The sequence below is a fragment of the Malus sylvestris genome, chromosome 8, assembly GCF_916048215.2.
Source record: "Malus sylvestris chromosome 8, drMalSylv7.2, whole genome shotgun sequence".
Taxonomy (NCBI): domain Eukaryota; kingdom Viridiplantae; phylum Streptophyta; class Magnoliopsida; order Rosales; family Rosaceae; genus Malus; species Malus sylvestris.
Window position 1 is genome coordinate 7,714,714 of NC_062267.1, and position 23,670 is coordinate 7,738,383.

The 23,670-nt window shown below is 35.8% G+C and overlaps 5 protein-coding genes across 5 annotated transcripts in view; 2 read left to right on the forward strand and 3 right to left on the reverse strand.

Annotated features, from left to right (window-relative positions):
- Positions 1-315: 315 nt before the first annotated feature.
- On the forward strand, positions 316-1,699 carry LOC126633083 (uncharacterized). The gene is made up of 3 exons (XM_050303634.1): positions 316-593; positions 673-824; positions 1,586-1,699. Exons 1-3 carry the CDS (start codon positions 487-489, stop codon positions 1,633-1,635), a joined length of 309 nt encoding a protein of 102 aa, XP_050159591.1. The 5' UTR covers positions 316-486; the 3' UTR covers positions 1,636-1,699.
- Positions 1,700-11,458: 9,759 nt separating this feature from the next.
- LOC126633084 (probable BOI-related E3 ubiquitin-protein ligase 2) lies at positions 11,459-14,505 on the reverse strand. The gene is made up of 4 exons (XM_050303635.1): positions 14,269-14,505; positions 14,070-14,176; positions 13,391-13,707; positions 11,459-12,054 (listed from the first exon to the last, which is right to left on the reverse strand). Exons 1-4 carry the CDS (start codon positions 14,340-14,342, stop codon positions 11,527-11,529), a joined length of 1,026 nt encoding a protein of 341 aa, XP_050159592.1. The 5' UTR covers positions 14,343-14,505; the 3' UTR covers positions 11,459-11,526.
- A 1,905-nt stretch (positions 14,506-16,410) lies between these two features.
- On the reverse strand, positions 16,411-18,096 carry LOC126633085 (uncharacterized). The gene is made up of 3 exons (XM_050303636.1): positions 17,462-18,096; positions 17,181-17,366; positions 16,411-17,089 (listed from the first exon to the last, which is right to left on the reverse strand). Exons 1-3 carry the CDS (start codon positions 17,948-17,950, stop codon positions 16,808-16,810), a joined length of 957 nt encoding a protein of 318 aa, XP_050159593.1. The 5' UTR covers positions 17,951-18,096; the 3' UTR covers positions 16,411-16,807.
- Positions 18,097-20,861: 2,765 nt separating this feature from the next.
- Positions 20,862-23,536, forward strand: LOC126631314 (uncharacterized; the record flags this gene model as incomplete). Its single annotated transcript, XM_050301485.1, has 4 exons — positions 20,862-21,046; positions 21,697-21,810; positions 22,396-22,434; positions 22,510-23,536. Coding segments are annotated over 4 exons (453 nt in total), but the record flags the coding sequence as incomplete, so codon positions are not given.
- Positions 22,755-23,670, reverse strand: part of LOC126633088 (putative disease resistance protein RGA3) — a 118,089-nt gene continuing 117,173 nt past the window's right edge. Inside the window, exon 4 of the mRNA XM_050303640.1 lies at positions 22,755-23,103. The gene's annotated coding sequence lies outside the window, so the exon portion shown is untranslated. The remainder of the gene's footprint in view (positions 23,104-23,670) is intronic.

The following is a 23,670-nucleotide window of genomic DNA, read 5'->3' on the forward strand; positions in this document are numbered from 1 at the left end:
CACTACTCTTTTATCAATCTTCAAAATGAAGGAAATATTGTGTGTGTGTATTCTTTTTCAAAAGACAAATTTATAAGGTTGCGTTTGTTGCACAAAACTATTTCGGATTAGATTAACTTCAAGAACTAAGTTAGATTGACTTGACACAGACTAAGAATAATGAGGCGTTTGATGTAATGTCGGATTAAGTCAGTAATTAAATTATTTTTAGGATCCAAATTTTATTTTAATTCATGTTATTAATATTTTGTTATTATTAAGTCCACAATTTTTTTTCTGTCTCTCTCTCCCTCTCAACCTTTCCTTTCATCTCACCCTCGTTTCCGTTGAACTCTGCATCTCTCTCCTCTCTCTCTTAGATTCACTTCGCAGTCTCCTTCCAAAGACAAATTAGTAAACTTGTTCACTCAAATTTGCAGGTGCCATTCCAGTAAACTTGTTCATTGAATTTGCAGGTGCCATTCGGATTAGCCCACCAGCCAGTCGATGAGCTTCATGCAACTTCAAGGTCCTCGACTATGGAACGATCGTTGTGCATTTTGGTTTCAGACGCACAACGATTTTGTTTCGAATTTTAGGGGTTGGAACGATTGGTGTGCATTTTTGCTTTTTTGTTACGAATTTTGCAAGGTGCATTTTTTCTTTTCTGGATCAAGAAGGATTGTTGTGCAGGATCGGGGTTTCGCTGGATAGAGGACAGAAAGCAAGAGATAAGACGCGAGCAAGAGAGCAGAGAGCAAACGAAGCGGAGAGAGCTCTTAGCAGTACCATGGATATTGTGTGGGGGGTGTCTCGCTATGACCACCTAGCAAAAGTTTGTCAATGTGAGCCCCTTTAGTCTCATTCATCTTAATCCCTGCACATAACAAATACGGAACTAGACTAATAAGTAGTTCAGCCCAGTAATTGTTAGTAAGGTCAAACAAACACACCCTAAGTTTATAACCTGCAATGTTTATGTTTTAAGAATATACCTAAAGCAAAGGGAGTCCTACATACTCTTACTCTCTCTTTTCTTTATGGTTATGTGGTAATCTCCCGTTTTGGCAAGAATGGGCATGTACCCATTAAAATTGGAAAAATACAATGAACGTTCATTTTATTAACAAAAATTTCAAATATCAAACAGAAAAATACAGGAATAGGCAAGTGCATGCCCAGGACCAGTAAACATATATCAGTATCATAAAAAATAAAAAATAAAGAGAAGGAAAAATATCCCTATTATATTTAGGTAAAAATTAAATCTGCATGTGATCTACTGGCACACACTGCAGAATAACTATGTATATATATATGTATGTATGTATGTATGTGTGGGTGTGTGTGTGTATATATATGCTTCTTTCTATTTAGAAAAAGAAAAACAAACTAATATAAAAAATAAGTTGAAACAATGTCTCAGCTTCAATTCTCGATATTCAATTAAAATGGGAAATAGGGTTTTTCCATAGCATGAGATCAAAGAACTTCTAATACTTTCTTTCTTGGCCCTTCTCTCTCTCAGACTCTCTCTCTCTCATTCCTTTCTTAATTCCCGGCTCATCGCTCACGCATCTTAAACCTGCAGCTCTCTTCTGTGCAGCTTCTGAAGCGTTTCAGCTGCTGACATGGAGACAGTCCTTTTTATTTTGAAGGTTCTGTGTAGGTATACCATTCTCGTGATTCTTGCTTTGTTTCTTTCCCTTGCATAACATATATTTATTACCACCACCCTTTTCCCTGTTCGTGTTACATACACATTTTCGGGAATATTACCCGTGTACACATACCCACCACCAACCCATCTAGGCATCTATCCACTACATTATTAATTAATTTTTACACGTTAAATTAACCCCATTAATCCATTTATACATTTTGATACATTTTGTGCAGTTAAAACACATCATGTGTTATATGTTTGCTGCAATACATAACAAATTATAACTAAGACGTACACCTTAGTCAACTAGCACGTAATAACATGGAAATCCTTAATGAAGTGTTTCTCGGCATTATGTTAATCCCTAATGAAGTGTTTCTCAGCATTTACTTAATCTAACCAGGAATTGTTGAATAAGTTAAATTAACACCCTTAATCTATCTATCTGCCTCTCTACAAATTTCATTAAGTTAAAGCACATCATGTGCATTATTTGTTTTATACAATACATAACGATGTGTTACTGAAACGTACATGTTACTCAGTTTGGCATGTGACATGGAAAGTCCCTAATGAAGTTTTTCTCACGACATTATGGAGGACCTATACGCATCCCCATTAATTCAACCTTTTTTTGTTGATTGAGTAATTAACTAAGCTGGCTAAAGGTAAAATTACAAAGCAGTTTTAACCCTTGCTTGAATAATGTAAGACATATGAAACAAGGGATCAAGAGTTAGAATCGTTAGATGGGTCCACAGAGTATGGAAATCTAGAAAAACAAAGACTGATTTTTTTTCACAAGTTGTCAGCAATTCAGACATGATCCTATACCGAGCCCGCCACCACCATCACTACCAAAATCACACCCAACACAACACACATATGCACTACTATTACTATTACCTCTCTCTCTCTCTCTCTCTCTCTCTCTCTCTCTCTCTCTCTCTCTCTCTCTCTCTCTCTCTCTCTCTCTCTCTGTGCTGAAGAGCAAGAAGATTCTATTCTAATTTCTAAAACGCAGTGAAAGTGAAACCAAACCCCACCTCCCCTCACATGACCACCGCCGATACCATACAAAAAAAAACTATATTTATTCATTTGTACTTTGTTTTTTTTTTGTCAAATAGCAAACTTTATTAGATTCGAATTGGAATGTTTACATCTTCAGCAAGAACATTAAATAAAAACTCCGGACCAATCTCATCCCAATGGAAGGCACCTCCATGTGAGGCAACATATGAGGCTACAGCATGCGCGGTGGCATTTCCAACCCGCTTGACAAACCCAAACCTCACCCCTTGTAATTGAGATACTAACTGACCAATATCATGAACATAGCATTCCAATGTCGCATCCACCCCATAATTTGTACTTAAAAACAAGGATTTTTTTGCTTAATTAATGAGCCTTATTATATTATCCGATACGAGAATTTCAAGGAGAGACAACTTAAAACACAGAGTGAATACGGATAAACCCTACATATTTTAAATGTGAATATTACTTTTAATTATTGTATTATTAGAGAAACTACACCCTAACTCTTTCTCCTTCTTTCTAAACTGGAAAAAAGAATCAAAATCTGTATTCTATATGACAAAGCTACAAGGTTCTTTCTTCTGTCTCTTCTCTCCTCGCACTCTCTTTTGTCGTTTTTACTAGCATCTTCCTTCTCTTACACAATAAAACATTATTATATATAGCTAACTCTAATTTTGCGAATATTAGGATTTTTTTTTAATATAGGGTTCTTACGGCATGGATTGTATTGGGACAAAGTGCTATAGGGTTCGAATCCTGCAGGGACTGGGGGGCTATATCATGTATATTTATCTAATAAAAGACAAAAACAAACATAAAGGTCACGAGGGGGATAATAGATGCCACGAGCAAATGGGCATGCATTTTTCAGATCAACAAATATCCGACAAGATTTACCAGTTTGTTGTTTCTCAGACCCAGATTTTTGTCCAATGGTATGATATTGACGTTTCTATCCTATCCTTGATTCTGGGCTTCCTGGGCTTCTTGTTTTAGATCGATCACATCCCTTATCTCCAGTCACACGTACGAAGCAACCTGCTTCCATAAATGCATGCAGAAAATGTGAAAAGTCTCATCTAATTTATGAAGGATTTGAACTCCTTTAAGTATAATGTACTGACGAAATAATTTAATTACCCCTGAGAGGTGAAATTCTCGTTGTGAAATATTACTGCATGGTTTTTCCAATATGGTAAAGATTTGTATTTTCTAAATTTTCCTTTAATGTTGCACTAAGGATGAAACCCTAGTGATAGAGCAATATATGATCTTATCCTCTACGAACCCTTTGTAGTTTCCTAAAGCTTGTTAGCGCTTTAGGTGGTACTGACTTTATTTGGTAAAGGAATCTCATGATTTCATCGTCACAATAATTTGGTTTGATTTGAATACTGTTTTCCTTTGCATCCCTACTCTTTATCTTTCAATTTTATATGATACCTTTGATTTGAATAAGCATGTCCTAATTAATCAGTTAGAACTTGCAAAACCCCCACTATTTGCTTCTTATTTTGAATGACATGAATCAATTAGACGCAAAAGAGTTAGGCTTTGATGTCTTCTTCATTCTTAATTTGTGCGTGAGAAAATCATATCTAAATGGATCCCAAACGAAATATCAACAAATACATTAGGACTATGCAGGGACGAGGTTCCTTACATTTGGAAATCCTCACCCCAATCACGAGTAAGAATTTTATACTCAAAATGGTGAAAGTTTATATGCACTTGTCATGTGATTGTCTGCAAAGAGAAATGAATTATTACAGGAGTGTCGTGGTCTATTTTATTTGACAATATTTAGGGTTGCCGGCGGCAAGGAGAAGAGAGAAAAGAGGTTTGTTTGTAGAATTGTAGAGGAATGTGTGTGTTGTTATCCCTCCTACATTGTGCCTTTATTTATAGTAATAAAAGGAGAGAGAGGATATTCCTTCATCCCCAAGAAATACAAGATATGATAGGGAAGAATACTAGAATAAAATCTAATCTAAAATTTACACAATCACACTTAAAGTAGGAATGTTTACAACAAGGAGCTAAATACTTTCGTTAGATTTGTTCTTTTAAATGGGTCTTAATTAATATGAAATATTTGTGAACTACATATAAGAAATTAACACTTTAGAAATAATGTAGATTTAGTCTCCATGCAAAAGTAGATAAATTGTTCAAAAAATACGTTAAGAAATATCCGACTTGCATGGCCTTCCTTTTATTTTTCAACGAATAAACAAGCCAATTTTAGCTCACTTTAGAATTACATAAAAAGGAGAGAACAACAAGATTTGTCTTTCCTCCATTATCTTTCTTCCCTTCTTTCTTTTCTTCTTTTATCTTTTTTCCTTTTCTCTCTTTTCGTTCTTTCTTTGTTAAAGACTTTCATTCATCTTCTACGTTAAAAATCAATGCTTCTATAAACGTGTATGTGAGATCTACATTATAGATTAACACGCGGATAACATAATGAGGTGACCTGAAGAGCGTATGGCCATTTGGCTTCACATGTGGCACAACATACTCTGATACCATGAAGAAAGTTGGTATTTCACCATAAAACCAATTAGCAATGTAAGGAGTATCACAACTTACTTATAAGCTCATACAAAATCTCTCCTCCTATCAATGTGGTATTCGTTAATTCTCAACAAGGTCGAAGAACTTTATAAAATAGCCATACACAAAAGAAATAAGAGTACTTCATAGTATATTCTACAAAATATATGTACTACAAATTAATTAATTAAAATCTTACCAAGTTAAAGACAATGATACTGTTGATGATCACGTTCGCCTACATGCATGATGTGATATTGGGGCCAAAGATTCCACTAATACCATACTTTTAATCGGTGCTATTTTGAAAACCATGGCCGACCATGGGACACCAAATTAAATAAGTTTAGTACAATCTCAATCTATGTATGACCTAAACATGATTAACCAAAAAAGTGTGAGTCACCGAATGTCAAAAAAGAAAAGGAAAAAACAAGACATGCCAATAAGAAGGGGAGTTGGAATGGTGGTTTTTGAAGAATTAGAAGAAGTAGGGGGGAACATAAAGGCTGTTGGATCACATGCACATCACATTCCTTTTTCTACTTCTCTCTGTTCTCTTCTTTTTATACTGTGGCTGATGAAACGTTCACAAAAGAAAAGTTTGTTTGAAAAATTAGGGTCCCATCAGGCTTTAAGGCTGCTGCTGCTGCTGCTGCAAATGAAATTTTTGCCAATACTACTACTACTACTTCTTCTTCCTCAATCCAAGGGATTCCGTGAGATGATGATATTTAGCTGATCTGGGACCCCCCATCATCCTCACCATCATTTCATGCATATACAGGGAAGACCCACCTCTCACACCTTCTCACGTCCATTTTACTTACACAAAGCAAAGTGCTTAAAGTGGCATTTTTTTCTGATGCCAGCCAATAATGCATGATATAAAAATCGCAAACCCTAACCCCCATCTCATCGAAATTCGGTGAAATATGATTATTTCCATATTACCCAAATGGTAATTCATGATCTTGTGTGGATTGCTCATCGATTGATTTATTAATTATTGTGAACCATCACAAAACCATGATCGTTTGCATATTGCTAGGTTGATAACTTGATCTGAACTGCTTCCATTGTAATTTGCATGGCCAATTTTCTTTAAATGATATTATTTGTTTTCTCGCTTTATTACTTATTTCATATAATCTCATAATCATACAAATATTATTGCCACCTAATTATCCACTAAGAGAACCTTTTTTGGCTGCTCAATCATGTCATGTCAGACATAAAGCTTCTAAGTGATCTGATGCAAATCATTCAAATGAATACACAAAATTGAGTAGATGAAGTATTACCTTCACTAATATATGTGTTACATATCCTAACATGTTGTCATATTATGTCGAATGGTTGTCTAAAATTCTTCATTGTTAAAAAATACGGACATGATTTTTGCTCACTCATTTTCAATTTTTACAATGAATTGAACAAAGTAAATAAAAAATAATGATTAAAATTAAAAAACAGTGTGCAAAAGGTGAACACAAAGGTGAGGATCAAAATCTAAAGCTATGGGGTCATGGCATGCACAAAATGTAGTTATTCCTTTTAAAAAGAAGTCTTTTACTAGTGCACATTAATTAGTTAATTCTCCATGCAAAGGATCATGCAACAAGTCCAAGGTGTATTGAAGAAGATGAAGAAATTAGGTATATAAACTAGATGCTAAGATAAATTAAGATTTGAGCACTTAATTTAGAGCTTCTAAGTGAGATCTGAAGAGCTTATGGACAAGGACGTGAAGTTAAGGTGGGTTTCTATTTCTAGGACCCCCATCTTAGTAGCTACTGTTGTTCAAAGTTGAACCACAATTGAACAACCTATGTCCAAGTGAAACTCTCAATTTTGGCGTTTATTTACAGAAGGTGAAGTTGTCTCACGTCCTTCCAAACATCAATCATGGAATATGCGTATAAATATATGAGATAATTGCCTAATATTGCTTGTGGAACTTTGAACTGTAAAGTGTTCTATTTGGATGACTTATGTAGAATTAGACATTGTCTTTTCCTTTTTTTTTTTGGGGGGGGGGGGGGGACCATGCATTATGCATACACTCATATGTTATTTGACATATGTTGCATTCAACAATAATATGGAAGAAGAAAGAAGAAGGAGAAGAAGCAGAAGTGTTTCTTACGCACGAATCCTGAAGCAGGAGATTGCAAAGACCATATGGAGATATGCGAAGCCTCCACCCTCCTCTTTTCTCTTCTGCAATCACTAAAACTAGGCATTGGTTTTGGCGGATATGGATAATGTAAATATCTATAAATAAACATTCATTCCTGTGTATTATTATAATATAGACTTCAATTTCATTGGGTATATCGTATTGATAGTGCATGTTGGTTTCAACGGATCTGGTTTATCTAATAATGATGCTTAATTGTTAAACCCTACTACTTTCTTCCTTAATTATTACCTTCTTCGAATTCTTTGGAGACTTTTTTATACCTAATGTTGGATAAATTATGTGGGATAGTTGCGAGAGGTGAGTAGCCAGTCAATCAACACAATGTAATTGGTCGATTGGCCACTCATATTTGACGAATTAAATATGTCCTCGTCGGAGAATTTCTAACAATATTATACCGGCCCTTTTTTTCTACATTACTTTTCCCTTATACAAACAAGGTTCAACTTGATTATTTGTGATTTGAGTATAAGCCTATAGCTAGTTACACCACTTTTCTAAACATCACTCTCTTAATGCAATGGCTTGTATTTCAAACATCACTCTCTTAATGCTGTGATTAATTAACAAACAAGCTATTTGATTACGGCTACTTTTTCACATTTATATTACGAACATGTAGATCACAAAAAAAGTAAACTTAAAGAAAGAAAGACCCTCAAAGCTGGAAGCATGGCGGTCAGAAAAGCTCGGATTTTCACTTTGGAATGAAATGGGATCGATGGAATATAACTTTTGACAGTGAGAGAGAATATATAGTTGGAGCCCTAAATATACTTTCACGAACATACGAACGTCTGGTGAAAAGAAGGCAAAGAGATCCAAAGTGGAATGAAGCAATGAAAAGGCTGGGCAAAGTCCCCCACAACAAAAACAAAGTGAAGAAAATAAAATCCACAGCTTTATAGGGAATAAGGAGGAGGAGGGTTGGAATGATTAATAAACTGAAAATGAAAAAGGAAAAAAAGCTATTTATGATTTAGCTTGAAATTAATATAGAATATTATGTAGGCTAAATACGATTTTAGTGGAGGGAAAATAAAACAAACTAAATGATCGTTTGATAGTCTATTTCATTTTTATTTTGTATGCTACAGATAGGTAAAAAATATATGGGAAAAAGGAAGAGTGAAAATGGTGAAGGATGACGGAAGAAGTGTAAGAGAAATGTGAACGGAATGACCACAAAATAAAACTAGAAACACAAAACTGAAAAAAAAATTGATTTCACTTTTAAGTTTCTGTTTTACATAACCGTCATTTCTCTCCATACTCTCTTCCGACCTCCGTTCATCTCTCCCACATACTTTTCTTTTATCTTCAACACAAAATATAAAACTACAAAGTAAACACAAAATGGTTATCAAATGACATCCTTAAAAACTTCGGCAATATAAACAAAAATAAATGGTCTTAACCACTTTAGTTGTAACTAATCCCTTTTTTATACTGGTAAAATTTAGATATGATTAACTAGTTTCTAACCGTTTAGGAAATTAAGAAAAGAGGGATCATGAGTTAATTAGGGAGGGAAAAGGCAATTAAAGTGCATGAGGATGAGTATGACAGGACTGAGTTCGGTTGGGGTTTGCGGTGGTGGAAGTGGAGGTGGAAATAATAATGGAGTTTGCTAGTTGCTAGTTGCTAGATAGATAATGGAGGATGGTTTTACAATCATGGGGAAGCATATTCACTTTCCTCTTTGTCATCACTTTCTAAGGCATGATTAGATAAAAGTTTATCCATCTAATCTCCCTCCCTCACTCAAAATTAAACTTCAATTCCCTCCCTTTACTTTTTCCCAAAATTAAACTACAATCTTCCTCCCCAAGACTCATGCCATAATAGCTCGTGTATTATATAGTGTTTGAAGAATGTAAGATCTTTATTAACACATCATCTATGAGCGATGACAAATCTTCTCGTGCAATTCAAATTACTTTTCTATCACGTTTTTTGTTTATGCGTGATTAAATCAACTCTTATAACATATACATGTGTGAATACGATCGTTCAATTCACGTAATTTTACACGATATTAGAGCCCACATCGGAAACTTGACAAAAGTAAGAATATTATACTATAATGTGAGATTATATATACTTTTTTTTAATATAGAAATTATTATATATACTTGATCAGTTTATTACTATTGAAATCAATTATCAAACCAGAATGGGGTTTCTTCGGTTAACTGGCTTGGTTCAGCTACCCTGAACCCTAAGATGTTCCAAAGTCCTTTTCAAGCCTCCATGTGGGTTTCTTGGTTCTGTTTGGATGGAAAGAAATAGAGTATTTCTAGTCATTAAGGGCCGGACTCTATAATCTCCCAATTGCAGGCCAGTCCAGTTGTTTTATTTGAGGCCCATATACTTGAAGAGCCGGACTCTATAATCGACGTTTTAATTGTGTTTCTTTTTATACAAAAATTATTATTGACATTTTAAAAATCTAATTATACACTCTAAATTTTTTATAAAAAAAAATGCTCTTATGAAAAATACACGATTAAAATTTTAAAGTGCAATAATAATTCCCTTCTTAATTTATGCGTATTATTCTTGCACAAGCACGTACTAATCTTCTCTATATTGTTCTAATTTTATCTTCTCTCATTCGGTCTAATTTTCATGTACTTATCTTCTTTGTATTGTTCTAATTGGATGAAGATACTCTCCGGATCCTCTTTATAAGGATCCTAGAAATCTTCACATCCTAGCCGTTTATCATATATCGTGAGACCAATTTTTGTTAGTTACTACTTGTGTTTCATTTTAAGTAATAAAATTCAAATAATTTATGACCATACGATGTACGATGAATGACTAAGATATAAAAATCCCTAAGATCCCCACAATCCAGATCCAAATTCGTTCTAGTTTTATCTTCTCCCTATCTGTGTAATTTACTCTGATTTCACCTCAATAAAATTTCAACTCTTTTATATTTATAAATATATCTTTCCTTCGGTAACAAACATGGTTGAACTGTTAAATTTCTAAGGCAAATGCCAAAAATATATATAAATTAGACAACTTTTATTGGTACGCCAAAAATCTCATTGTGCACTCCTCATGACTGTATTTTTCTTTCTAAATATAAAAAGTTTATAAGTGCGCAAATTGATTAAGTTTGAGAGCAAACCAAAACAAATTAATCTTCAATTAATTAACTAAACCAGTTTATACAACATTTTTTCAATTCCCACCCTTAAACCGGTTGAGCAGGTGGAGTGTACGACTGGGGTTTTACACCCTTGCACGCTACATATATAACCATCCGGCATTGTCCACCAAGCATAACCAAATAGCTTGTGCAAGAAAGCAACATAACAAAATTTATACCTCAACTCTTTGAGTAATACTAACAACTAAGCAGAAGAAACAATCAACTCCTTCGTTACGTTACGACATATTATGCCAGTAACGGACCAATAAAATGCAGCCACGTAATGCAATCCTGCTCAGGATGGTTCAAGGTTGGCTAACCACTCTTCTACCTCTGAGTTTCTAAGTTTGGCAACCCACACAAGGTTTGGAACCAAATGGACAACAAAAGCATGTAACAGATTGAAAAAAAAATAGCATTTTCAGACACAAATGATATATAGAAATGGCATGTCACTAATTTACATTATGAAGGAAAGTAGCATGCTTCTACCATTGTTCAGTCGATCTTCGTTCAACAAGTCAAAACAAAGTATTTCAGATTCAAATAGAAACAAACATGTATAGGAATATTAAGAAGGGAAGTGATTTCGCACAACCCTTTTTCTTCCCCCGCACTCCTCCCTTTGTTTCTCATTTGGATTGAAATAAATCACTTCCCATTTAAGAATCTTAAGAATAATGTCAAAAATGGCTAATGTCTATGCAACTCTTTACTCTTTATCCTTATTTTCGGATGCCCACATACTGCCTGTCTCGTAGGGTAACAATGCATATGACTTTGATAATATTTCTATGATGTATGGCCTTGACATAAAAGATAAGAACGACAATGCATATGACTTTGATAATATTTATATGATGTATGGCTTTGAATTAAAAGATGAGAACTTTCTAATGTAACACATTACAAATATACCTCCATGCTGATAAACTTAGAGGACTGACAGAGAGGGCAGATGCTGAGCTTACTTTCACAATCTTTACACAGGCAAAGATGCTTACAAGGTAATAGAAGCATGCACACTTCATTGACTTGGCAGGCCTTGCAAGTCATCATCTCTTTCCCATCATTATTCTCCTTGCAAAACATTTCCAAATTGATTGAACGGCCATTGCAGCAAGAAGCTGTATCATCTACCTCACTGTCGCCACATCCTTCTTTACTATCTCTACTTTGAGCATATATATGCTGAAGATTAAACCTTAGAGTTGAGATCATGTTTTCATTGTGCCTGGCTAGCTGTTGCCAAGCACCTGCTTCAACAGTCAACTGTTCCATTCGCTCTTCAAGCTCCATATTCTTCTCGTTAATGCTCTCCACTTCTGCTTCTTTCTCTCGCAGCTTCCGATGAACTTTGTCTTCCACAGCCGAGAGGGTCTGAAGTTGTGTGGCTTGGACCTTGTCCATGATAGTTTGCCGCAGTCGGTCACCCTACAAATTAAGAAATTAGAGTTAGTTTAATCAGTTCAAGAATCTATCGAATGGTTGTTTCCTGCTAGTAAGTAAACACGGTGACATAAAAGCAATCACCAAAAAGCAATTGGGACCCACAAAATATCCAACAAACCAAAAATAGAAGGCCCAACGTGAAAACCCCAGAGAGATTCTTGAGAAAAGAAAAAAAAAAGTTACAGAATTTGCCAGAATAAGAAAACATCTTAGTAATTCATTTCTTGTCAATACAATTCTCAACAGCTCCTCCAGAATGGCTAAGGGCACGTAAACCATCCATCCGGTACCACTACACACTTCTACTAAGGGTGAAGAATTCAAGGGGATCAAATAGAAAATCATAGTCTGGTCCCACAAGGAATCTAACTAGCAAAAGAAGACTTAACCACAAATTTACAAACCACACTTTCCTCACACCACCACTTCTACAACCTAAGCCGCAAGGATCCTCCATCAAAATGGAATACTTAAGAACATTATCCGAGTTTTGCAAAATCTAGTTCATTTTATTAGGGCTCGGCCTCTCATTGTTTAAGTAATGACTCCAATTCACTAAATACAAGTTCACATTTAGATTGTATCCGTAGTTGTGAAGAGTAGGAATCAAAATTTATCAGATTAAAGTCCTTCGGATGAAGCATTTTACTATTAAAAGATGTGCCATAAATTTACTAACAAATGGCACATATTTTAGTCATAGATATTGAATCATGATTGGATGCAAACATTATATGTGTCATGTGTTTTGGGAAGTTGATAATATTTTGGGTTAACATCTTGAACTGAACTAAATGACACGCAGTGCCATCTCTATTCTCTAACCATAATGGCCTTGAACGTAACAAATCATTTAAGTAATGGTAAATAACGTGGACACAATCTGTATATAAATATCAATGACCATTTCAAAAAAGGCAAAGGGATAATAGACTCATATAATTTTGTGCTACACTAGAAATGTTGATTTTCTAGTTTTTGCGTATGAGAATCGTTGAAATACTACTTAGCCAGTTAACCAAACTGCTACTAAACTTAACAACCTATTATAGATGAAAATCAAACATATCAGTAATTGAAATCAAACCATGGATTTTATAGATGAAAATCATCCTAAACGAAATCCAAGAATCTGCGATAAAAAAATTATTAGTAGTTCAAACCCGTACATAAACTCAACAAAAATGGCATGATCATCAAGACAATGACATAATGTAAGAACACTGATCATCAGCAGATTAAGTAAGCATCTAAAAAAGTTCCTACAAAGCATTCAACAAAGCAACAAGAAGATAAGGTATTTTCCAAGAAACAAGACCTGGGCCTTGAGGAATCTATCAATCTCAGCATCCTGTCGTTGTAGCTCATGATCAATGTCATCGCTGATAAGTGACAGCAACGATGAGTCCCCTGTAGAAGCCATTCGAGTATTGTCAAGGGACAAACCCAAGCCTGTGGAGACCGATTGCGGTTGCAGGAAATCAATGGACGATATTTGTGAGTTGTTCTCCAGGAAATCCTGTTCCTTTAGCTTTTTCCTTTTGGATTCGAACCCATAATGACACTGCAAATCGGCACCATTATCGCTGCCATCCGTTGCAGCCACCGGACCGGGCGCGAATCCTACTACATGAACTAAAAAGAAGAGACCACTTATTTCAGGTAATGTTCCACAAGCTCAAGATCAAATAATCAAGGCTCTGTTTGGTTGCTAAGAAAATCAAGGAAAAGATAGGGGACAAAAATGTCACGGAATTATTAAAGTCATGAACTTTGAGCAATTAAGTTATTAAATTTTGATAAATTCAGATCAAATTCGCAGCGAAAACACGGAAATGACGCTAAAGTGATGATTTTTACTAAAACCCTCCGGAATTTGGAGCACTGGATTTAAAAAAAAAAAATCCAAACTTTTTGGCTTGTCACTTGTTACAGATTCTGGGCAACCAAACAGAGCATAAGAAAATGTAAGAAAAGGAGGAGGAAAGAGAAATTACAGGGCGGAACGTAAGGAGGATGCTGCTGCTGGGGGTGATCGTGTAAATTGCCGGGGTCGTAATACGCCACCGCCGGCGACATCTGGCCGTCGATTGTGTACAAATTTCTACACCAAAAATGTGGAAAAAGAAATCGAGATTAAAATAAATAAAAAAAGGAGAAGTCATTAATATTAGACGAAATTGATGAAATAATTACCTGAAAGACTTGGATTGTTGCTGCTGTTGTTGGGGTGGGTAGTGCTGTTGGAAATGGTGCTGGGGAACAGCCATAGCTATTGAGGTTCTAGAGAGAGAGTCAGAGAGCTTTAGAGAGATAAAGAGAGAGTTCCCTTCTCCGACGGGACAGAAATGGATAGAGAGAGAGAGAGAGAGAGAGAGAGAGAGAGAGGTTGCTTCTTGCTTGTGTGAAAGGCACAACTGGATCTCTAGCCGTGGGAAGGAAGATTCCATCTTTATTTTTCACCGCTTGTCCTCATTTGTTATCAGGCTTCTTATTTGTGGGCTTTTTTTTTGGTAAATCTCAAAAAATTTAGTCTTGCTCTAATAGCTTGGGTCCCATTTTATCGGGCCTGATAACGAATTTTCAGTCCGGTCCATGTTTTGAAGACCAACGGGCACCAAAACTGTGTAAGTCTTTATCTATTTTTTTATTTTTAAATACATCGATATTTTTACATTAAATGGAAGGGGAGTTCGGTTAAGTCACACAATGAAAAACCTAATTTGACTTTGAATTTTCCTTCAACAATATTCGAACCTAAGACCTCTCACTAGATTTGAATTTAATTTGACATTAAAAAATCACTAAACCGTAATACTAAGTGGTAATAATGATAATTCCTGTGGGTTGATATTTGACATGGTCTTACGACTCAATTAAGGTGTTCATGGGTCAGGTCGGGCTCCCGTGGATAAGGATTGGACACGTACAGTCTCTTCTAACCCAACATAATTAGTAATTGTTTTCCAAGCCCAAAAACGATGCAAGTAAACCAATGTCGCATAGTGGTCCAGTGAATGAATATAAATTCGTAGCCCGTATTTAACACAACACTCCCGAGTTCAATTTTTTATGTTGGTGAATCATACAATAGAAACTGAAATGTTTTTGTGAGTCTTTTCGACCTCCTAAAAAGTGAACTACCATAATAAATCCAGTAACTAATCATTTTTAATGAAAAAAAAAAACACGATACGAATACTAAAAGTCACATGATTACTAAAAATATTATGAATCGGGTTAATGTTCAAGCCCAAACTTACATAAGGTTTATATCAAACAAAAGGGTAACGCTTTCATACCATGCAACATTCATACTAAGGGCTTTTTCAAATTAAAATTGTAAGTTGGAAAAAATTAAGAGAAGGTAAGAGAATCTCCAAAAGAGACGTCAAATATTGAACACTAAATTTCAATTTGATGATCTACATGGCAGTTTGGACATCATACTAAAATTACATCTCTAACCAATGTGTCTAATATATTATTTTATATTTTAATATATTAACTTTTCAAATCATATTAAATGCTAAAAGAAATATAAATAGCTAGACTTATACCAAGCATTTAATGCAAGGCTAATCCAAAAGTTAAAAAACAAAACCTAAAATAATTAATTGGCATATGAATTGGGCTCGGTTGGTTCTGGCTCTATGGTTAGATTTTAGACCCAAAAACATCAAAAGTGTTGCCTCCATAAGTGACGCAGTATACAAAACATGCTAAAGTCTTCATCGCAAAATACTGCAAGGGCTACGTGAAAAGTAAACGCGTTTACAAGTTGGATTTGGATTTTAAACATCATACACTCATGTTTAATCTGTTTATGCATATTGTTACACGTAATGCTAGGGGTTGACATGTTTATGGCCAACCCAAATTTGTTTGTTTCGTTTTATTTTTGTAGTCGGGTTGTCTATAACATGTCACCAATTCAAGGTAATGTGTTTCATGGGGCACATAACCAGCATGTTTAGCTGCATGTGCCTAATGTTATATTTCTTGTGACCCACAAGGTTTTCTAGGCCCACGCCCTATATATGGTCCTCATGGCCCAAGCTCTGTTCAAGTTCCAACCAATCACAACTCCCGCCGCGGTCGAAAGGGAGATGCCACTTCCATTGAATCCCTAACAAATCGTAAGAACCACCTTAATATCCATAATTCAGTATCTTAAAAATCAAGAATCATCTAGGAACTAATTTATCCATTCACATTCATTCTTTCCTTTATTCACATTCATGAATTCCTCTTATGACTTTCTCATACAATATACTAACAAGGAGAAATGTAAAGAGGTTCTATTAAATTGTGGTTCTTCATAAATTCTCTATCATCTTATATTTTAATATCAATTTAAATGCTTTCATTATAAAATAGTGTACCAAAATTACGAAACAATTAATTAGTGATCTCATGTGCTTATAGCCACCGAAAAGAAAAAAAAATTACAAATTACAATAATATCATACTTTTAAAATTAGAATAAAATGAAAATAAAAATGAGAGAGAATTTGTGAATATAGTAAGTAGTAATACAACCTGTAAATCAACACTCATCTTGGGCACTCGGGCAGCCCAAAAGTCCCAAACCGTGTTATTTTTCCTCCCTCACAGTCTGCCCGAACTCCAAAAGTCTGCCCGCTGAGTTGTCCCACCACTTGTTCACTTTAACGAAAACAAAGAAAATGAACAATTTTTGATGAATTTCGTGTGCTTCCTCCTCCTCTGTCGATCAACTAGTGGTGCAGTTCGTGAGCTTGATCGGAACGTTGAGCTTCTTGGGATCAAAAGTCACAGAACAATCAACCCGCCTGTTGAATTTCGGCTTCACCAACTTCCCCAAAACGTAGGCTCTGGATCGGATCACGAAGCTCAGCTGCACCGGCACCGGCAGCGCCGTCGTCCCCGTCACGCTGTTCATGCTCGCGCCGCTACCGTACAGCGGTATTTTATCGCCAAATACCCGAACGCTGATCGTTCTTTGACTCTTCCTCGATTGATAAAATTTTTTAATCTGCATAACCCAATTGAGATTAACGATCTAATCGATGACTTAATCGATGAAACTACGAAAGTTATGTATTGAAATTGGAAATTGGACTTACTGTTCCGGAGGCGATTGTGATTTGAAAGTATGATAGATCTAGAGGCTTCGGCATTACGTGCATTCCGAAGAACGTGCCGGTGTTGCGGAATGTGAACTTCACTGTGGAATTGATTGAGATCATATCAGTGGAAACGCCGGTGGAATCCGAACCCGCTTGAATCTTGAACTGTTCGAACGTCACACTCTGCAATTATACAAAATTAACCCGAATTAATCACTACCCAGATAATCAATTTTCCAAATGGAGATTGATAATTGACAATGGCGAATCGGACGAACCTTCATGGTAATCTTGGGCTTCATGGGCCTACTGGCGCCCCAGAGAATCAGAGCGAACATGGAGAAAAGGAGGAAGAAACCGAGAACGAAAGCTGGAAAGTAGCACCGCCGTGGGAAGCCTTTGGATCCCTCTTCTCCCTCCAGAAGGCCTTCCTCTTCGATGACGGCTTGCTCCTTCCACGGCTTCCGTTCCTTCCGGTTATGGCGGGACCCGTCATTGGGGTTGATCTTCCGGGATCCGGGTTTGAGGGACCCGGAGAACCGGGTGGAGGAGGACTCGCGGGAGTGGCGGCCGATGGAGGAGTGGTAGTGGGGAGGGGAGCCGGAGGGACTGATGACAGGGGTGGACTGAAAAGACGTCGTGGTTTTCTCGCCATCGTGGGAGTCGCGCGAGGGGCTCTGGACGTAGTAGACTGGGCGGCGGCCTGGGGATCTGGTGGGGGACGACGGTGCGAGGCTGGTCACCTCGGAGTCGGTCTTGGCGTGCATTGCAGCGGACTTTGGATTGTTTGGTTTCGATTCGGAGTTGCTTTAATGGAGGAGCTAAGCTGCGCTGAGCTGAGCGAGTGTTATGGTGGTGATCTTGGAGTAAGATTATACCTTACTGCGGTGGCGAGGGAAGACAAAAGTCACAAAAGTGGGGTGCTACTTTTTATTTTTATTTTTATTTTTTTAAGAAAAACAATTGGTAACAAGTCATCCTTAATCATTTTTTTCGGTGGTCGATAAGATTTACAAAGACATTTCAGCTTTTTACTGACTACAAGTTTGGTTTCCACACCAACATCAGATTTTGAACCCAAAACCTCCAATTTTGAATATTAATTTTTAATTAGGGAATTAATGTTTGTGACTCGGTGGGTGAGAAAGTTTAGGTTAGGCGAAATAATGGGAACTAATTAAACCGACAGACATATCACAGTTGGCACCGCGCTCATGTCATATGCCAAATTGCCAGATACTCATATATGTTGCTGTTCGTAAATAATAAACACACTCTTTCTTTCTAATCTTTCACGCATTATTATGTAATTATTATTTATTATTTCTATTTAATTTGTTCAATTTAATGGATACGAACAAAAAGGATTGCGAAAAAACTGAAAAAAATGTGTGAGAATCAAAATCTAATCTCTTGGTCTAAAGCGATTATACCTGCAACTGAAGTCTTTCGATTATAATATTGCTAATTCACTTGTATTAAAAAAAATAAGAGTTGATTATGTGTTTATGGGAAATTATTGAATATACATAAACAATCAAATTTTGTACTTTAACCATCGTAGTTTTTTTTAATACAATAAAGGATAGGGGCATTAGGCTAAGCTATTCAATGAGAACTCTATAACAAGTCGTATCTAACTTTGTGATATATGAGAATCAAATTTAAAACTTTTTACTTAGAAATAAAAATAAAATAAAAAATAAAATTGTAGTACTAAGTGAGTAACCATCGTAAGTTAAACATATGCATTTATCATGCACGACTTCTTTTACAAAAAAAATACAGTGAGCAATGCATACTGACTTTTAGTAGGTTATATAAAAAATAAAGGGGACACTTTGGATGCAGTCCCTAACTATCAATATTCTTTGATTGAAACCTTGTTAGTTTTTAGTTTTTGATTGAGGTCTCTGACATTAATGTAATAATGTAAGTTACTATATTTTTTAAATTAAAAATAAAAAATTGAAATTTGTAATTGTTTATATTAATGAGATTTTAAATAAAACCCATAATTTATGGGATTAAAAATAATAAAATATAAATTATACTCTCTATTATATTGTGTGTGTGTGTACATATATGTATGGGTACATTAACCAAAATTAACAAAAAAAAGTTATTGTACCAAAACATGGATACATTCTCAAAATCAACGAAAAAGAATGTATCCATATAAGTTTAAACATGGATTAAAAAATTTAAAAGGATTTTATATTAAAAAAAAAGGGTACATTTTAAATATAACAAATTGATATATTTGAGAATGGGTACATTTAAGATTAAAAAAATTGAATGTATCCATATAAGTTTAAACATGGATTAAAAAATTTAAAAGGATTTTATATTAAAAAAAAAGGGTACATTTTAAATATAACAAATTGATATATTTGAGAATGGGTACATTTAAGATTAAAAAAATTGAAAAATTATATGAATGGGTACATTTAAGATTAAAAAATTGAGAATCTTTTTATATATATTTAAAAAAAACTAATAGGTACAAACTTAATTTAATTTAATTTAGTATTATTTTGGAAATGTTTGAATTGAAAATTAATTAGAAGTTTAATAGAGGTGTGAGTATTAAACCCTAAATTAATTACTAATTTTTATATTAAAAAATTATATAATAAACATGTAAATTCATTATCACATTAATGTTAGGGACTTGAATCAAAATTTGAGAACTAATAAGGTCTTAGTCAATAAACAATAAGAATTAGGGACCGGATACTAATTTTTCCAAAATAAAGTGTGAGTTCTAAGTTACAATTTGTAATCAAATACATGAAAATTGAGAACCGTATCAATTGGTTAGAGGGCTACTTGATCTCTTACAATTTCTTCTTTTTCTTTTCCAGATGAATCCCTTCCAATTTGGCGGCACTCCCTCCCGTCGAAGGCCACAGTCCCCTCCTCCCTCTTTTTATCATTCACCTACGCCTTCTCCTCTTTCTTACTAAGATTTTAAAATAAAATAAAAAATAAAAAATAAAAAATAAAAAGACAAAAAACCAAATCCAACAACTCCACATCCCCGATTTCGATTTTCGACGAACCATCCAACCACCAGTAGTGGCTCGAGGACGCTAGCGAGCCATCTCACGTACTTACGTTTAATCATGGCCATTATTTTTTATTTATTTAGTTTGACAATCAAAAAAAAAAAAAAAAAAAAAAAAGAGGTGTGTGCAAGTTATCTCCTAATGTCTAATAATACAATACGTTCTGAGGTAATTACATTTTATCACCTTGAAGAGTGCTTCATATAATGCTTTGCATCCTATTGTTAAACGTATAACTTATACCGGTGATATTTTACATTAAATAAATTAGAATAATAAAAATGAAGATTTAAATTCAATTGTATAAGAAGAACACACTTATTTATCCAATTTGGCTATGCCCAAGCCTTCAATCATATTAAACTTAGCAAATTGTGACGTGTCTTGTAGTGGTATTGTTAAATAATGATGTGGCTCACTTGAGTTACGGTTTTTGCGTAATTAAAATAGCATGAATGCCGTATGAATCAAATATTAATAAAAAATAAAAAATGAATAAATTACCAACTTTTATCAGATAACGTAGGGATAGTAAGTTTGCGCCATGAACAGGAAAAGTGACGAGAATGAGAATACAGATGACATCCAGCTCTGCAATGACTCTTAATTCTGTCATGTCAATCGAAGCCGGCATTGGCCGTTGGGACCTCTGCACGGGCGCCGAGCAGCTCCGCTACAAGCTCTGCGCCTCTCCTCCTCACGGCCTCATCTGCGCAGGCGAACGGTTCCTCGCCTCCTCTCAGCTTCGCAAGTCTTCTTCCTCCTCTGGCTTTGTCCTAGCCCTGGTCCAGGGTAAGGTCACCTCCTTTCGTATGCACACAACCTGTATGATGAATTGCCTCAATTGATAAAAGTCTGCATTTTTATTGAGTTTTAGGAATTCTTGCAATGTTATTGAATATTGGGAGTTTTGATGTGCAGCCGCAAGTTCATGTCTAGAGCTTTCCAAAAGAACCGATCAATCCGCTCGCTTTGTGAGAGTAGGGGCTTGTGGTTTTATACTACAAGATCTGGATCGCCCTATAACAATCCCACAAGAAATACAAGATTGAATTCCTTATATCAATATGAATCCTATAAACGAGCAAACACAAGAGTCCTCAATATACCAATATGATTGGATTAACTCTTGTCAACATGATTTAGACTTCTTTATAATATCAATTATCCCAAGACTTGTAAGAATCATACTTATAATCTTACACTACAAGCTCTGCGCCTCTCCGCCTCACGACCTCATCTGCGTAGGCGAACGGTTCCTCGCCTCCTCTCAGTTTCGTGAGTCTTCCTCCTCCTCTGGCTCTGTCCTGGCCCTGGTCCAAGGTAAGATCATCTCCTTTCTTATGCACACATGAATTGCCTCAATTGATGAAAGTCTGCATTTTTATTGAATTTTGGGAATTCTTGCAATTTTATTGAATTTTGGAAGTTTTGATGTGCAGCCGCAAGTTCATGTCTAGAGCTTCCCAAAAGAACCGATCAATCCGCTCGCTGCGAACAGCCAAGGCACATAGATTGTTGGCGGAGGCTCGTCGGGGAATATCTACTTGTGGGAGGTCATTTTTCCTAATCATTTTTCTTTATCTTCTTGGTTTTTCGTAGCAGTATTCGTATAATTTCTCAATATCTATTACATGTCTTTTGCCTACGGCCCTATTATGTATTGATGCATTCGTATTCGTCTCCAATAAACAAAAAAGCAATGCATTCTTGAAACTGCATGTGTATTATAGTTTTGATTTGGGTGTACATTTCTTAGGTTTGGAGCGTAGGAAGTGGGAGATTATTGAGAAATCTTGTTTTCCCTACTATATTCGAGACTTGGGAGCAGCCTCTCCATAAATGGGGAAAGGCTAGCCGACATTCACCTCTCCCAGACCTTGCGTAAAGCGGGAGCCTTGTGCACTGGGTACGACCTTAGATGAGTTTTCTTCAGTTAACTTCTCTAATTATTAACTCTGTATTTTCGTTTTTCAAAGTATAACTGCCGAAGATTGTTGCATGTTTTAAGAACTCTGGATTCTTCATTTAGTTATGGCTTTGCATTCTGGTGAACCGAATCAAGGTACATTCTTTTTCGTATATTTTGAATGAGTAAAACTCTTTTAACTCACAACTTTATACTTTGACTTTTTGAACAGCAAAGCTGTTACTTGCTTAGCATATGGTCGTCGTACCCAGTGCACAAGGCTCCCGCTTTACGTAGGGTCTGGGAGAGGTGAATGTCGGCTAGCCTTACCCCCATTTATGGAGAGGCTGCTCCCAAGTCTCGAACCCGAGTCCTACCGCTCATGGGCGAAGGCACTTGCCATAACTCGTAACATTCTTCGCGTGTTCAAACATGCAACTGGCTATCTCAATGCTATTTGAATTATTTCCTTCCCTGGATTTATGCAAATTTGATGACATTGAAGCAACTTTAATGCGAATTAGTGTACCACTGTTTCATAATACATTTTATATTCAAATATCTCAGTTGTTTATGATCAATCTGACAAACTTTACTGATCTGTTAAGTATTTACATAAAATTTGCACTGTACTCTGCAGGTCCAGTGAATAATATTCTAGTCATTCGACAGCATTTTTCTGAGAAATATACATGAAGTTGTATTAAGGCTGCAACTTGTGTTGTATTCTTGGTTCTGACTTCAACTGAAGACCTCAAACAAGTCTGGAGCTCTTTGCATTATACTGTATGCACACACGCGCACAATTAATGTGCCTATGTTCAGACGATCTTCATTCTTCTCAAAAGCAAAGGAAAAGACCATTACGGTGAAATCTGTAATGCAGCAGCCAACCACCGGTTCTAATAATGCATGCAGCTTTCTCTCCCCTTCCATCTCACTTCCCATGAAGAGAAAATGCGTCAGCCCTGCGTTCATTAGCAGCACTCGCAACAGTCAGGTGGGTAGGATTAACAAAAAAAAAAAAAAAAAGCTATCAAAAGATGAACGAAACATGCATGCATAAACTAAACACCCCAACTAATTTTGAAATTACCTGTTTTTGCACGCTTCCTTTTCGATGATTTTTGCAGCCTGCCAAAGTGAGCTGCAATGTAGTGGTCTCAGTTTATTTCAGGCAACATTGTTTGTAAAACCTGTAACTGCTAGCAGCTAAATCAGATAACTGGAGGGTCTTGGTGAATCCAGTTTTTTGAGGTCTGCGGCCCTTCCAAAAGCGTGCTTGTGAAACTTTCTGCAAAATTTTGTGACTATAAACTGTTACTTTCTTGCATATATGTTTTTGGAATGAAATAAAACTAGAGCATTGCAAATCACGATATTGGTGAGGGGGAATTGAACTTGGGACCTGGAATATGGTAATCTGCACTTGTTTAGTTGGAAAATTGTAATTTGTCAAGTAAATTAAAAGCTCAGCCCCATAAATTGTTTAGTTGGAATATTGTAA

Excerpts from the sequence above, each read along its gene's own strand:
- LOC126633085 (XM_050303636.1), bottom strand. The coding sequence starts at position 17,950 with ATGCACGCCAAGACCGACTCCGAGGTGACCAGCCTCGCACCGTCGTCC. Across the intron at positions 17,367-17,461 it reads AGCCCAAGATTACCATGAAG|AGTGTGACGTTCGAACAGTT; the intron begins GTTCGTCCGATT and ends GTATAATTGCAG. Across the intron at positions 17,090-17,180 it reads TCACAATCGCCTCCGGAACA|ATTAAAAAATTTTATCAATC; the intron begins GTAAGTCCAATT and ends TGGGTTATGCAG.
- LOC126633083 (XM_050303634.1), top strand. The coding sequence starts at position 487 with ATGAGCTTCATGCAACTTCAAGGTCCTCGACTATGGAACGATCGTTGT. Across the intron at positions 594-672 it reads TTTAGGGGTTGGAACGATTG|GATCGGGGTTTCGCTGGATA; the intron begins GTGTGCATTTTT and ends ATTGTTGTGCAG. Across the intron at positions 825-1,585 it reads CCTAGCAAAAGTTTGTCAAT|CTTCTGAAGCGTTTCAGCTG; the intron begins GTGAGCCCCTTT and ends TCTTCTGTGCAG.
- LOC126633084 (XM_050303635.1), bottom strand. The coding sequence starts at position 14,342 with ATGGCTGTTCCCCAGCACCATTTCCAACAGCACTACCCACCCCAACAA. Across the intron at positions 14,177-14,268 it reads CAACAATCCAAGTCTTTCAG|AAATTTGTACACAATCGACG; the intron begins GTAATTATTTCA and ends TTTTTGGTGTAG. Across the intron at positions 12,055-13,390 it reads ATAGATTCCTCAAGGCCCAG|GGTGACCGACTGCGGCAAAC; the intron begins GTCTTGTTTCTT and ends CTTAATTTGTAG.